Source organism: Miniopterus schreibersii (assembly GCF_964146895.1).
Source record: "Miniopterus schreibersii genome assembly, chromosome: 7".
NCBI lineage: Eukaryota > Metazoa > Chordata > Mammalia > Chiroptera > Miniopteridae > Miniopterus > Miniopterus schreibersii.
In genome coordinates this window covers 23,625,064-23,640,522 of record NC_138108.1, presented here as the reverse complement: position 1 = coordinate 23,640,522, position 15,459 = coordinate 23,625,064, and the positions used below count along the sequence as shown (strand labels likewise).

Here is a 15,459-nt window from a genome sequence, read left to right as displayed (position 1 = left end):
GCGTTTCCAGCCCATGGGGAGCACACTCACTCACAGACGTGTCCTGTAGCTGGATGATGAAATGTTCAGCATTAGTAAAAACTCAGACAACGCTGCTGGCTTATCTCCATCAGTCTGCCAAGAATGGGCATAAATGGAATCAAGGCTGTGAGAGATGGATCTTTTTTACATCAAACAAGTGATCAAAACCTAATACATTTACACCCCAGGTAGATTGGATGACTAACAGAAAGTCTTCCGAAGGGTAGTAATACATGGTATTGTATTTACTTGAGAGACCTGTACAATATTTGAAGTACTGTATAAAAATAGGTTTGACTTACTCAATATTTAGAAAAATGAGTTGGAGGAGATTAAACTACATATTGCTACGGCTTATAGACCATCATAAGCATTTGCTGCTTTCCCAATGTCCCCCAATGTGAGTTGAGCCATATGGCAGGTTGGAGCTCAGTGCAAAGCAGAGAGGCCGAGGTGTCTGCTCCGGGGCCTTTCATGCTGTACACTAAAGGAGCAAGCAGCAGGCAGGAGAAGCTTGACAACCCATAGCATGCAGGCATTATCAACAGCAATAAAGACCCCTACCTATGGGTGGAATTACAGGGCTAGGTAAAGGTAAGATTAGCGGTTAAATGTGTTTAGCATTGGGTTGGAAACCAATTTTTTGTTTTCTCATACTCCATAGAAATGGTAAAATTGCAGTCTTTCTGTTTTGAACAGAGCATAGGGTCAATCTAGTGATTGGGTTATCCCCAATACAAGACTCGCTCTGCGTTACAAAGAAATAAATAAGTAGAAGTTGTTGGAGGGAGTTACCAGGTTAAAGATAAAGGGTACATGGGGCCCAGTGTGGAAGATGTGGGAGTTTCGGGGCTTGTGATTAGACCTTGATTCTGCGAATGACTAAAACATTGCAGGGCTGGAGATAAGGGGGGAGGAAGCTAAGGAGTGGGTTGGAGGGTGTGTTAGGAGATGCGGCTAGAACAGCATTTGACAGTGCTGGTTTTAGTGGTGGCGTTTAAAATGGAAACCCAGTACTAGGTGTTGAAAACTGGAGAATAAATTATTAAAGACTCATTGCAACAAAGAAAGGAAAAATAAAATGAGGGCGTTTATTCTTCCTTTTCCACGTCTTTACTGAACACTTAATTGTCAGCGGCATTCTACTAGGTACTTTGGAAAAGAAGAAGGAGAAGTGGAATTTATTAGAGACAAGCTTTTTAAAAGAAAGGACTTATTTATGTAATTTATTAAATCTGTTAACATCTTGTATATTTGAAGCATTTTAAAAGTATTTCTTAATTTTCCCAAAATAGCATATTTCAGGTGACAAATTTTTATTTTTTATTATAGTTAGAAATTGAAATAAAATTCACTTAAGATAGTAAATGTGACCTCTTGAATTTTGAGCATATCATGAAATGGTCAAAATACGTTTTTATTATCTGTGACTGCATTAGAATAAACTCAAGGACTTAAAGTCATATTAAATCTCTCCTTTACCCATCTTGATACAATTATCTGGAATCAGAATGTGTGAAAAGAGATTTAGTGTTTCTTGGATTGTTTTCTTAGTAGCTCTAGAACTTTATTTGAACTTTGCTCTATGTTGTAACTGCTTATTGTCTTCAAAAAACAAGCACTTCAGCTGTGAATTTGGTCACTAGAGTACTGATCATATCTGGTAGACACAAGGCAGGAACCTGTGACCTGGCCTTGGTTTCAGAGCCGTTCTGCAGGGAAGAGGAATTATAGTTTTGCATTTACTTTTGCTTGTGCCTAAATTTTAAGAACATGGGAAACAAATGATCCTGTAGACATAGAGCCCTAAGAGTTCATATCCCTCCTGGCGACGCTGCAGTCAGGCCGTGGCAGTGGGGAGGGAAGAGTACAGCCATCTGAGGGCAGTTTGTAGTCAGAGGTTATGTTTCAGGGGCCACCTCCGTCACCGCCTAAGTGCATGACCATGACCTCTGAAGGCTTAGTTTCTCATCTACAGAATGAAGATAGTGGGCAACCATACAGGCTATGGAGGAATCTAAGGAGAACACTGATCTATTTGTATTTATTTTGTAGCACTTACTGTGTGTGAAGCACTTTTAATCACTTTACAAATGTGAACTCATTTTATCATTACCACCTTATGAAGTAGTTAACTAGTATTACTCCGATTTTACTGATGAGGAAACGAAGGCACGGAGGGGTTGAGTAACTTGCTCAAATCCCAAAACTAGTAAGAGGCCAAGTTGGGATTTAAAGTTGGTAAATTGTGTAATTACTTATTTTCTATCATGTAAGATAAGAAAGAATCTAAATAGTAGAAAATAGGCAGTGTTTCCTCTTTGCCATCTCTTAAGGGCCAAGGTACTATGGTTACCGACAGAGGCGCCTTAAGTAAAACAGATGCTATAGGGACTTCCTGGCTGACCTTGCCCACGGGTCCTTAGCGAGATAGGGACCGAGAGGCCTCGCCTACAGAGAAACACCACCTAAGAACATGTTGAACTTAACATGTTAGTTTTTAAAACATCAAACCTGAAAACAAGTGACATATATAGGACTCACTTGCTGGCAGGTGGAACCCAGCAGGTGAGAAAGACTTCTCTGTTCTGCCCCCCAATAGTTATCCCCACCCCCATGCTCCTCCCACTAGCGTTTCTCTGGTAGAGACTGAACATTCACCATGAGAACATCATTCTGTTAGGTGAGAGCATGACCCCTAACAAAATATATATACTGGTAGGACATTATTCATTTAGTGCAAAATGAGCCAGCAGGTACTTGGAGTCAGGTCCAGAACCAGGACCAGGTTTTAGAAGGGGCAGGGGAAAGAGCGAGCCCCAGGGTGTAGGGCTCGGAATGTTTGCTAATGGATTGATACGCCTGTACTAGTGTCACGGGAAGACTGGAAGCCCTTAGCCAAGACCACGTTCAGAAACTGACCTTTGGAATGGTGACTACAGTCCCAGCCTGTACTGTCTCAGCTCCTGGGGCAATCGATGTAAAGGTTTCAGATTCGGTCTTAAAACTGTGGCTTTCTCAAGAAGAACTGGGCAATCACTAACAAGCCTGAAGACAAAAGCACTGGGCAGTTTTACAAAAAGGAAGCCAGCAGTTTCCTTGAAGGTGAGTCCCTCTAAGCCGCAGGTGCCTCAGCCACCAGCTGGTTACTCAGCCACACCCAGGCTCCTGCCACCTATCCAGGTTTCTGACTCTGTCTACGTCACTTTTGAGATGACTTACTGGTTAAAGTAAATGCAAGTTGATAAAGGTGTCCAGCTGGGGAACAGGGCTTATTTGCCTTTTGAGAAAGCCAGTAGTTGGGCCGTGCACTGGAAACCCTGATTTGGAACACCAGGAAACCTTAAAAAGTGAGTTGAGATTGATTTTGTTGGGAAACCTTAGGAGGCTCAGTAATGGTTGGGGAAGAGGCACTCGAAGGGTTGGCTGCCGTGAAATCTCTTCTGCTGGGTGCTGGGGCTCTGCCTCTTTCCCTAGTATTTCTTTCATCATGTGAATTAGTACATCATATACTGTTTGTATTCAGCCAGTGCCAGTGACATTTCAAGGAAGTGGGAAGAACCCGACCCTCTCTGCTACTTTGAGAAAATCATTAAATGTTTACTAGGAGAGTTCTGGCTTAGTGAATTAGGAATGTTGTGAGTTTGTTGGAATAGAGGTTTTTGAAACCAGAATAGGCTCTGAAGAGATGATGGCTTCCCCCAGCATGTGTTTATTCTATAACAAATGAGCCACCTTCCCCAGAGTTGGCTCTGAACGTATAGCTTTTGTTTGCCAGGTTTTCTTAGGATTGCTCTTTGTCAGTTCAGAGATATATTGCAGAACCACAATGCATGTTTTCTTTGGAGATGAATATGCAGTGTTTTCCTTAAAAAAGATGCAACAAAACATTTTTTAAAGCATACACCCCACACACACACCTCCCCTACTGTGAGCCTGCCTCTAACCCTCAGCTGTACCTGGTCTCTGCGATGATGAGACTTGCAAGTTGGGCAGATCACGGCCCCAGTGTTGCTTTGCCCAGAACCTTGAGCCAGGTCAATTTCAACTCTAATTTCCTCAGTCTTTCTCTGTGTTTTGTGTACATATCTGTCTCCATCCAATGAGATAAGCTCCTTTGGGGGCAAGAGCTTTGGAGCCAGGGGGTCCAGTTCAGCTTCAGCTCAGCATCTTACCATCTGTGTGACTTGAGTAAGTACTTAGCTATCTGTGTTTCCATTTCTTTTTCTATAAAATGAGGATAATGTACTTCATAGGATTATAGGAAAATTAAATGAGTTAATACATAGAAAGTGCTTAGAGAAATGCCTGGTTTACAGTAAGGGTTTAATAAGTGTTATTTTGTAACCATTGCCAGAATTCCCCAGAGAGTCTGACACATGGTAGGTGTTCAGTAACTGTATGTCAAATAATAAGAAAAAAATTGCCCTTTCTATAGGAATTGCCCACAGCTAGTTGGAGAGCTGGGGGAAGGAAAGGGAAAGCACAATATTCCTTTTCCAACATTTGGGGAGTTTGTGGTGAGATACAGGGAGAACTGTGCTTGGTCTTTGGTCTGAACCCCCTGGGAATTGGGGATTTGCTAAGCGGGCTGTGGGGGATGAAGGCTAGGATCTGCCAGGAGAGAGCCTATTGTGTGCCTGCAGCCGGTGGAATTGGTTCTTCTGAACCTCATAGCACCGGCCACTTCACCTTTCCCAAGACATCTCTAAGGATGGACATGTTTTAAAGATTTGAGCTGACATCATAGCATCTTAAAAGAACTGAGCATAATTGAATTGCTGATACAAGTGGGTACTTGCACCAGGCCCGGGTCACCCACATCTCTATGGAAACACATGTTTGCTTGAAAGCCCAGCCATCAGAAGCAAGAGTCAGCGTCGAGTCACTTAAGGGGGGGGGGGGGGGGGGCACTTATTTATATTCTCAAACCGTCAGAGACCTATGAAATGAAATAATTTCAAATTAAATAGAAAAATCATGCCATAGCTGAATGCTAGTCTAGCCTGCCACGCGCCCTCCCCTCTGCTTGTGGTGCCTGAGATCCACGGCATTTATTTCAGCTGTCCTTTGCTCTTTTGCTCCCATTTGCATTCTGCTGCCGTGGAGAGCTGGTTTGTCACTTTATGCAAAAATGGTTAATCTTCATTCATACGCATTTGCCAGGACTAAAATGGAAAATCCAAAGCGGGCTGCGGGCAGAGTGCTCTGTGCTGCTCTCGGCCTCTCTGTGTGCAGCACATGCAAGGGCGTACAATTCCGACCACTCTGCCTCCGACAGGAGCACTTAGAGCTGTTGAGTGAAGACTTTCTCCCATAAAGGTCTGAAACCCGCATCAGCACATCTTGCCCTAGATGTGCTCAAGTGATATTCTTAGTGATTGGGAGCTTTTATCTGCCTCTGGAAGCAGGCCTTTTCAAACAAGTATTGACTGTTAATGACCTGTTTAAATAAAACATTCAATTTTCTTTCTTCCCCCCACAAAGGACTTAGTAGGCAGTGACATTTCTAAACCAAAGGCTAACCCTGCTTTTCTAAAGAGGCAGAGCCAGGGCTTTTAAATGTGAAATTTTTGTCTGACATTTGCCCTTAAAATGCTTTTCAGCGAGGTTGTTCTAACGGTGGGTTTGGTACCTTGAAAGTGTCTTTGAATAAATATGCAACCTTGAGATACTTTCCCCGCTCCATACTAAACAAAAAAGTCTATAATATCTTTATATGAAAATCATATTTCAGTCATCATTCTGTGTTTCATTGTTTATGTGTCCTCATTCCTAATAATTAAAGCAGCTTCCCTCTAAGGAACAGGAACTTTTATTAAACTGGGGAAATTAAAGCACAGAAGAGAGAGCGAAAAGCACTTGGAATATGAGACCTCAGAACATACAAGACCAGATAAGGGCCAGCACAGGGGCTGAGGGAGAGGGAAGAGGACACAGCACGAGAGACAGAGATTAGGTGATGGAAAAGTTGGGGAGCAGGACACCTACATACTGCTAAATTTAGACAAAGTCCCAATTTTATAGAAGAACACTTTCTCTTTTCAGCTGGCATGCAAGTGCCCATGACCGTGCTAGGTGACTAGACACTCGGTCCTGGGCCAGTGTAAAGGTGATTGGACAGATGTCAACGTCAGAGACAGCCAGGCCTGAAGAGAATTTGTGTGAGTTTATGTCAGCCAGACTGACGGTAATTGCCGAGAAGTAAAATCTCCAGGGATTGAAAAAAATGCTCCCTCCAGAGAATGGCAGTTTTACAGTTTACTGTATACATTAGAATCAAGGGAGGAGACATAAGGAGGGAGAGTTACATGAAATCTGTTGGTGGCAGATTAGGGAGGTGGGAGAAAGCAAAGGGTGGAATTCTCCAAAACTGGATATCGAGTAAACCCGAGGTAGGGTGGTGAAGGCCAGTGGTGGGGAGTGGGTGCGGGGTGGAAGGGGTTAATGAGGGAAAAGGGGACATCTGTAATATTTTCAACAATAAAGATAAATGTAAAAAAAAAAAAAAAGTAAACTGGAGAGACACACACTTCTTTTACACTGGTGAGTACAGAATAGTTAACAATTAACATTTACAGCTCATATGGATGGTATTTGAGAACACTGTAACAATGAGTCACAAGCTCTGGGTGCAGCAGATGTGCCCTGAAGGGTCTGGAAAAGGGGCTTACTCAGACATTCCAAAGGCGATGTTATCTTAGATGGATAGGCTCACTTAATGTAAAGATTGACTTTTGTCAAGGAAGCTACAGGCCTAGGACCTGACTACCCACCGTGACCTGCTTTTAGTTGGGAATTTTTATGTTCAGACCATCCTATGTGGTTATTTTTGGTTTCTGAGTTTGTAAGGCTCACCATGCAGGCCTCCCCTGAGCTTGTCAGGTTTAGTATGTGGCCCCTTTTTTGGCCACGCAGAGAAATAGCCTAGTACATTGGAGACAACATCCACACCTTTTATTAAGTTGAATTTTTAGCTTCCTGCTACCCTAGTTGCTAAGCCTCACTCCCAGGGCCCTTACAGACTTGTAATACCTGAAAGCTGGAAAGGACCACAGAGGTCATGTACTGTGAAGGGCGGAGAACAGGCCACTCCAAAATATGACTGTAGGAGGTCAGGACATGCTACCCAAAATATGCCATTTTGATATATGGATTGTGAGCTAAAGGCACTTGAAAAGCAGAAAATGCAGGGAGAAGCTTTCTCTGAACTCCCCTTATCATCCTAAAGACAGATCTTGCAAAAGGAACTCAGTTGTCATAAATCCCCTCCCCGGGAGTTTCACCAAGCAAGGAAGATTGACTCTTGTCACAGGAAAGGAGAAAGAAGTTGACGTCACACCCAGACACACTTTTTTATGAGCCTCCTACCTCCCATCTAAGGGCCCATTCATCTTTCCTAAAAATCACGTACTCTCCCCTAAGGGCCTGACCCCCTTTTCCCTATTAAGATGGTATTTCATCCTGAGTTCTAAGCCATCTCGGGGAGTTCCTCATTTTTCCTGGGTATCTTTCATGCATACGTAAGGTATACATGTTAATAACATTGTTTGGGGGTTTTCTTGTTCATCGGTCTTTTGTTACAGGGCTCTCAGCTAAGAACTTAGAAGGGTAAAGGGAAAAGTACTTTTCCTCCCCTACAACTCCAACTTTTTATCCTGCTGGCGACCTGAGGCCCTCCTGCTCTGCTGTGACCATCTGATACCTGTACTCGGATGTCCCGTCGGCATTAATGGTGTCCCCCACAGGCAGATGTGCGTCCTTTCCGCTCTTTGCTTACCTCTTGTCTCCCACTCGCTCAGAAGGCCGCTCTCTGCGAAGGGCCGTGAAGGCCGCGGAGAATTAATCTCTGCTCCTGCACCTTCCCCCAGAGGTAGCAGCAGGATGTAAGGTGTGTAAAATGCAGATGTCTCGGGAGACGTCTGTTACTGCGTTAGGAAGTGGCATCGGGGAGGCCCTTGGACACTGCTTTGACCGAGAGGCCTTTTGCTGCCTCTCCCGTCACATCCGTCCTGCCGCTGGCTTCCCGATTCTCCCTCTGAGGCAGCCAGGGGGAAACGCCTCAGGGTCTGTGGATCGCAGCACTGTCTGGGCTGTCCCGGAGTCAGATACATAGACGCCTTAATTACTTTAATTAGAAAGAAGAAGCAGTTAGACATTAGACCCTGAAATGTCCTAGAGCCCCAGGGCAGCATGTGGAGCGAAGGAAATGATTTGTTGGCAGAGGGCCCACTAAATGCAGCTTTTTATACTCTCAGCTGAGGTAGGAAGCCACAGAAAAACAGTCCTGTCTTTATGGCAGGTGTGTTCCTGCCATTCCTGGGTGAGGTTAGTGGTTTTGCTCTGCTGCGTGTGTGCCCTGCATATATACACAAGGCATACATCACATGCCTGCCCGGACTGAGAAGGCAGGGTGCCCGGGGTGCCCGGGATCGGTTTAATCCTCCTCGCAGAGTTCTTACTGCGGTTCATGTACAGTGAGACCCATGACTTGTTTATGATGGTTTTGAGGTGCTATAGGCACACTGACTGGGGCTCCAGAATCAGCCCACCTGGGTTTGAGTCTTGGCCCTGCCATTGACTGTGGGACGCTGAGTTAGCTGTTGAATCTCTGTGCCTCAGCTTTCACATATATAAAATGAGGATAATCATAATTTCTACTTTATATGGGATGTGAGGGTTCAATGAAAGAATTTGTGTCAAGCATTTAGCAGAGTGCCTGGCACATTTTAAGTGCTCCGTAAGTGTGCCAATTGCTGTTATTTTAAATCTTTATTTTAAAAAGTTTTCATATGTATTTCCTCTGGTTTTATAATCCAGTTCAAGAAAAGTGATGTAATACCTGAGAACAGGAAAGTGAATCTAAGAGCAGTAATAGGTTTCAGAGAAATAAAAGTGAAACTTTATTACTATCTGCACAATAAAACATGAGGAAAAATAGTAATCAAGAAGTCAGAAAGCAATTTGGCATTTCAATACATTGTTTTAACTTTAAATGATTGCGTGAGAAATATAAATTTATATACATTTCTAAGCTGTTAATCAGATTGTCATGTATATTAAACTTCAGTGCATTGTATTCATTAGAAATGCCAAAACAAACATATTTGCCAGAATTTGTACTATTCAGTTTTATTTCTTATAAAGAATATTTATCTTTGTCATAGACTAATAGATTTTCTGACTGGCATTAGTGCATATTAAGTAAGATCTTTGCATAATGAGCAGCTCAGTTTGCATAACTTTGCGCTTGAAGTGATTGGTGGTAACCATGCTGTGGTTTATTAATTTTCCACTGTAGAAGTGTATAGATGATATATTGGTGATAAATGGTGACATTCTTTTCTTTGCAATTGATGCTTTTTCTAATAAGTTTTTGACTATGGAATATATATATATCTAGAAAGAAGTAAGAGATTAATCTGTTATTTCATAAATAAAATTTCAGTCAACAATTTTCTTGGTCTTTATTTTTCTCTAGGATATATATACACATAACTTAGATGACAGCTATATATGTGTGTAATGTTGTTACTGAAAAATAAAGTATAATTTAGAAGAAAAATATTTCAGATAATACCTAAGCTACTGAAACATTGCATCAGCATCAGGACTTGTATTTCTAGTTATCTTAATTTCATATTGATTTTTTTATATGCCTGGAACATGTGTCGTGGATTAGAACAGTTAGGCCTCAGTAATTGGTTGGTTCTTAGAACAGTCTTAAGTGATAATAGGAATTAGAAACCAAGTTCTTTCCCAAGAAGTCATAAGTCCCTATACTTTTCTTGTGGATCTACAGCTCTTATGATTGAGCTTTGTTAGGAAGTGGGCATCAGTCATGTCCAGAAGTGACACACTGTCATGTGTGGTGACCTAACATGATGGGAGGGAAATAGGAATTCTGTTGGCCCCAAAAATCTGTCCCTCACAGGCTTCTCTGGTTAACCCAGGGGTCTTTGACTATTAGGTCTGGGGTTTCAGGATGCTGAACTTTGGGCTTGTCAGTTGGGAAGAAGTGACACTATGTTTCCTAGAAGCAAAGTTCTTTAACTGTCTAAATTAAACAATTAAAATTCAGATTGCATTGATCTGACTGTCCTGATATAGTTCATAGCAGACAACAGAATCCCCCAAGAGTAGGGTCCCAGCACAGGTTCACTGTCGCAGGGGAGAGGCTCAGAAAAGGTAACGAGCACTCAGCGCTATGCCGGTGTGAGGTTTCCTTTTGAATATTCTCGAGGAGCTTCGGACACTCAGCCAGCGCCTTCTGCACCCTGAAGATCAACCTCTCCTGTTCCATAGTTTCCCTAGAATTATAGGTAGGACCCAATTTAATTATCTAGTCACTTAAATTCCTAATTCTTTAAGGCAAGCCCAATTTATGTTCTGTTTGCATTAAAATCCTTCATCGAGTGTCCGTAGCTGGAGCTGATTTCCCAGTCCTCTGTTATCCACCAGCCAGCAGGAGGCCTCACAGTGCAGAGGGGCTGGGAACGCACCTGGAAGGGGCCTGGAGAAGCCGCCCTCCACGCAGGAGAAGAAACTTTGAGAGAGCAAAATGAGCAAAGAACATCTTCCTGTAATTTTTTTATCTTATCTTCCCTGTAATATCCTCATTCCACCCTCATGGCCAGCATTTTCCTCCACACAAAAAATAATGTTGTAATTAATCTTACTGGCATCACTACCAAAGGAAGAGCTTTCCTTGAGTCAGACTTTGAGATTAAATAGAAAGGGAATTGCCAAGGAAATACATCTATTCCTATGAATACTATATATATATATATATACACACACACACACATACATTTTTGCCCTAGGAGTATAACTCACCATTGAGCATTGCCACGTCCTCAGGTCTCAGAACTTGTTTGCCCTCGGTGGAGGTCCTCCTTGGTTCCTCTGTGGATTAGAACACTCTAGCTTTAGGAAATGCTGCACACTCAAGTCCTAGACATCAAAGCAAAAACAAACAAAACTTCTCTCAGATTTCACAGATCTATAATGGCAAGGTTAGATGTGTCCAGAAGACTTAGCTGATCTAGTCTAATGAAAGGAATTGTGGCTCATGTCCATCCTAACAAGTAGCACCAAATCCAGCTGTCACCTTCGATCCTTTATAGTCCATAGGTATAACCCATATCTCTCTCCTTCCCTCCCTTCCTCCTTGCATCCCTCTGTCCCTTTCTACCCCATCTTTATTCTCTGTCACACACACACACACACACACACACTATCATACACAGAAAAACACCCAAAATATAAAGTGTGTACACGATGCCAAAACGTCCATGTGAATAAGAAAATCAGCCATCCAGATGTCTTCAAATAGCATGACTGTAGACCATCCTGTAGGCGTTGTGATGACTGATCAGAGGTTTCACTTTTCATGTATGGCTTGTAAACAGAAACACCTGGTTATTTGTCCTCGTGCCTTGCATTTCATCTCTGTTCGCTGGTACAGATAATCAGAAAATAATCCTGCTGTCCTTTACTAGCGACTCTCAGGGGCAGGAATAAATGAGAATGAAATTCAGTTATTGCTTGCCAGCTAGTATTATTTACTTTCTCCCATATGTCAAGTCAGAGGATATAAAATGTATCATTTGGAAGTTATTTACCTGGGAGGTGTGTTTAATGGGATGGGCGCTCTCAGCAGAGCACATGGGAAGGAGCGGCCTTAGGGGGGACCAAGGATGCAGGTCTCTCCTGCTACTGTGACTGCATACATGTGTCTGTCAGTGGCTCTGTCATTTGGAAAATTATAAAAAGAGAATCTTAACTATAGTTGGTAACATAATAGTGTATCTGTGAGGATTCCTGTTTGAGTGGTACTAGAGTTAAGATCACGTATTTCCAAGCTTTCATCCTAAAATCAATAAAAGGTAATGGATCTGAATTTATAGTGTACTAGATCTAGGTTTAAAAGAAAATGATGGAGCCCTGGCTTGTGTGGCTCAGTTGGCCGGAGCATTGTCCTGGGCACCAAAAGGTCAAGGTTTGATCCCCTGTCCAGGGCACATGCCCAGGTTGCAGGTTGGTCCCCGGATCAGGGGCGTGTGAGAGAGTGAGAGGCAACTGACTGACGTTTCTCTCTCTCTCTCTCTTCCTCCTTCCCCCTTCCTTTCTCCAAAATCAATAAACATGTCCTCGGGTGAGGATTTAAAAAGAAAGAAAATGATGGGGAAAAATCCAAGAATTTTTGCAAGTTATCCCTAAAACGTATCAATACTAGATACACTCATTGTAGCAAAAGTCAGAAAGAATCTAGGAAGGTATTTCAGTGGATCTTGATTGACAAAAAGCATTAAACATGCAAATAGGGAGTATATTGATATCTTGGCCTGTCTAGCTGCTAATCTGAACCAATATGTTAGCCCATTTTAAGTCATTTATATTCTATTTCAAAAAGAGATTGAAACTATTAAAGACTTAAGATCTGGCTTCTATAGTAACGGTGAAAGATTTAGAGCACATGAGAAGAAAGAAAAACACCACAGCTTGATGTTAAGAATACACATCTCAGAAGGGGCCACTTCACAAAGAAGATTGGACACCAAAGGCAGAAAACTAAGAACTTAGGGAAACAGAAGGATTATGGACAGTCGTAAGGGTCCGTTTGAAACTTGAGATCAGGACTTTATGGTCATTTAAAAATATGGTAAAGGTACGGATGTTCATGATATGTTGGTAAGTGAGGAAGCAAGTTTTAAATCTATATACAGTGTTTCTTCTATTTAAATTCTGGAGTCGTTGTTCCAGTGCATGATATAGTTAAATACATGTAGGAAAGGCTCAATAAATATTTGTTATTTTAACTGGAGGCTGATAAAAGCTTTGGGACAGTAAGGACTGTAAGGGCGGTGCTTGGTTAATATAGGTACACTTTTCCTCCTCTCACTGCTTGGGGCACCTTTCTCTTGCATAATAAGAAGAGGCGCAGTTTGGGTGCACACCCATCTGTCTTTGTCATTTTTCACATCAATACGGTATGAATAAAATATTGTACGTTGTCTTCTAGAGTTATTGTAACATGCTTTTAGAACATATAAAAGACAAGTGTATTTTTACATTCCAAAATGGTATTTATGATTATGTCAGAGTGAAATTGTTTACTAGGTTGGAAGAGAGCATAAAAATAACACATTGGGAAATCAATTTTAAAACTTTAAAGTTAATCTTTTCCCCCACTTTTTTACAGGGCTTCTTCCACTAGAAACAAGATGGCTGAACTCAATACTCACGTGAATGTCAAGGAGAAGGTAAGATAAAGTTGCAGAAACTCCAGCCTGGATGATGTAATCTCTGGCTGGTAAAACTTCCATTTCAGTGGAAGAAGGGGAAAGTGGTTTTGGGTGGCTATATAGTAAGTTTGGCACCCTAGGAAACCAGCAGAATCATAAGTAGCATTTACTGAATTTTTGATAAGCATATTAATTCATTTTCTCATTTAAGCTTGACCATAACCTCATAAAGTTAATACTGTTGTTTTTCTCATTTTACAGAGGAGAGAATGAGACACAGAGAAATAATTTGTCTAAAAGCACATAGGTAGTAAGCAACAGAGCTGGGATTTGAACCCAGGCAGTGCCGCTCTACAGTCCATACTCTTAAACATCTGGTTGCATCTAAGAGCTGGAGTATTATGCTGCATCTTCAGAAATGGTTTCACATAGAGCTATCCAGAGCCTCACCCAGTGGTCATGCTGTGTAGCCTTTAAAGTTTTTCAACAATGAGAGATCATGACTCTGAAAATCCCCCCTTCTCATTTGTTGAAGGTTGATTGCATTTCAGAGTCCTGCCAACTCTTGTCCTCTGTGAACTGTCCCCCACTTAGGGTCACAAGTCACAATCCCTCACTTGCCCTGTTAGCTCTTAATGATCATCAACCATAGGCCATATGAGACCATGGAGATAAATTTGTCCAACCCATTCATTGGGACGGAGGCCCTAGAAGAGATTTGCCCCTGGTCATACAGCAGAGTGGGACAGCCTGGACCAAAACTCTCTCCACCTTCCACATGGCCACTTCCCACCTCCACTCGTCTGTAAACTGCTTAAGGGCAGGAATTTGTCTTTCATCCCTTTGTATCCCCACAGCACCTAAAACACACAGTGAAGGATGAGAGAAGTAACATTTGTGGAGTTCTTACTATTCTTTCTTTCATTTAGCCAAGATGCATGAGACCCCTACTTTGTGCCAAACACCATTCTAGGTGCTGGGGATATGGCCCTGAACATGGAGATGAGGTCCCTGCTCCCATGGAGCTCGCTTAGGGAGGGAAATGGAGAATAAACTCACGAACATTTAGATGAACACAGTCGTTTCAGATAGTGGTAACTACCATTAGGAAAGTAGGGTGGCAAGGGGAGTGGCGTCCTTAGATGGGGTTGGTCAGGGCAGCACTCTTGGAGGAGGTGATATTTGAGCTCACATAAAGACAACAGGAAAGAAACGCCACGCAAAGATCTGAGGGCAGAGCATCCCAGATAGAAAAGCGAGAGCAGATGGCCGGGTGGACTAAGCTGAATGTGTTTGAAGAGCCAGAGGGTGGTGTGGCCACAGCATGGCAGGCAGAAGGGATGGTGATACAGATGAGATGAGAGACTGAGGCAGGACCCAGTGTTGGTAGAATATCAGCTCTTCATCTGTGTTCCTGGACCTCTAATGGATCCATGGGTAGAATCCGGGGTTCCATGAACTTGAATGGGGAAAAATACATTTTCATCTTTGCCAACACCTAAATGAAATTTAGCCTTTCCTTCAATCATGAATGTAGGCAAAGGAAAACAATACCCACGGTGGCAGCAGGAGTACCTGTGACTTTCACAACTGGAAATCACAGGTATCTTCATATCCAATTAATAGGTATCTGGTCTCCTGAATATTGTTTGTTCATCGCTATTTCAGAATCACTTAGTTATAGAACCTACACTTTACTGTGTTATTTGATGTTGATAGAGAAGCACATACATTATCGTAGCACAGATTTGTTTTTTCATTAGTATTTTAACTTTATTTCAGCAGGAGTGGTTTCCTTTGTAATAAGATATACTTTATTTCATGAATTTTAAGACATGATTCTTAGAAGGACCCCACAGGCTTTACCAGGGTTTAGAACCTGAGACACAGCCATGAAGGCCTTTATTCAAAGGGCAAAAGTAGCTGTTGAAAGGTTTTAAGAAGCATGACTTGGAGTGATATTTTTAAGAAACTCACCCTGGCTCTGTCAGCTGCTATGCTACATGTTTTTTAAATCTTCATATTAAATGGTTTTCCTGTTTGATGAGGACACAGTTGCTGAGGGTAAAGTCAGAGTCAGAACTAACTTGTCACCCCAAATGTCTCTGGACATGGTAAACACCAACTTCCACCAACATATAATTTCTTGGAGTTTTATTTGTTACCTCAAAAATGGATGCTCATTTTTTAA

At 42.2% G+C, this 15,459-nt stretch overlaps 1 protein-coding gene across 7 annotated transcripts in view; it reads left to right on the top strand.

The window, feature by feature from the left end:
- SPATS2L (spermatogenesis associated serine rich 2 like) overlaps positions 1-15,459 on the top strand; it is a 148,966-nt gene that overhangs the window by 60,563 nt on the left and 72,944 nt on the right. For 6 of the 7 annotated variants that reach the window (XM_081143308.1, XM_081143304.1, XM_081143309.1 and 3 more), the window contains exon 3: positions 13,226-13,286. In XM_081143308.1, coding sequence (XP_080999434.1) covers positions 13,248-13,286 — 39 coding nt within the window. In that variant the 5' untranslated portion in view covers positions 13,226-13,247. Of the gene's footprint in view, positions 1-3,222; positions 3,372-13,225; positions 13,287-15,459 lie in introns of those variants that run through there. The other variant, XM_081143306.1, reaches the window with a different exon arrangement.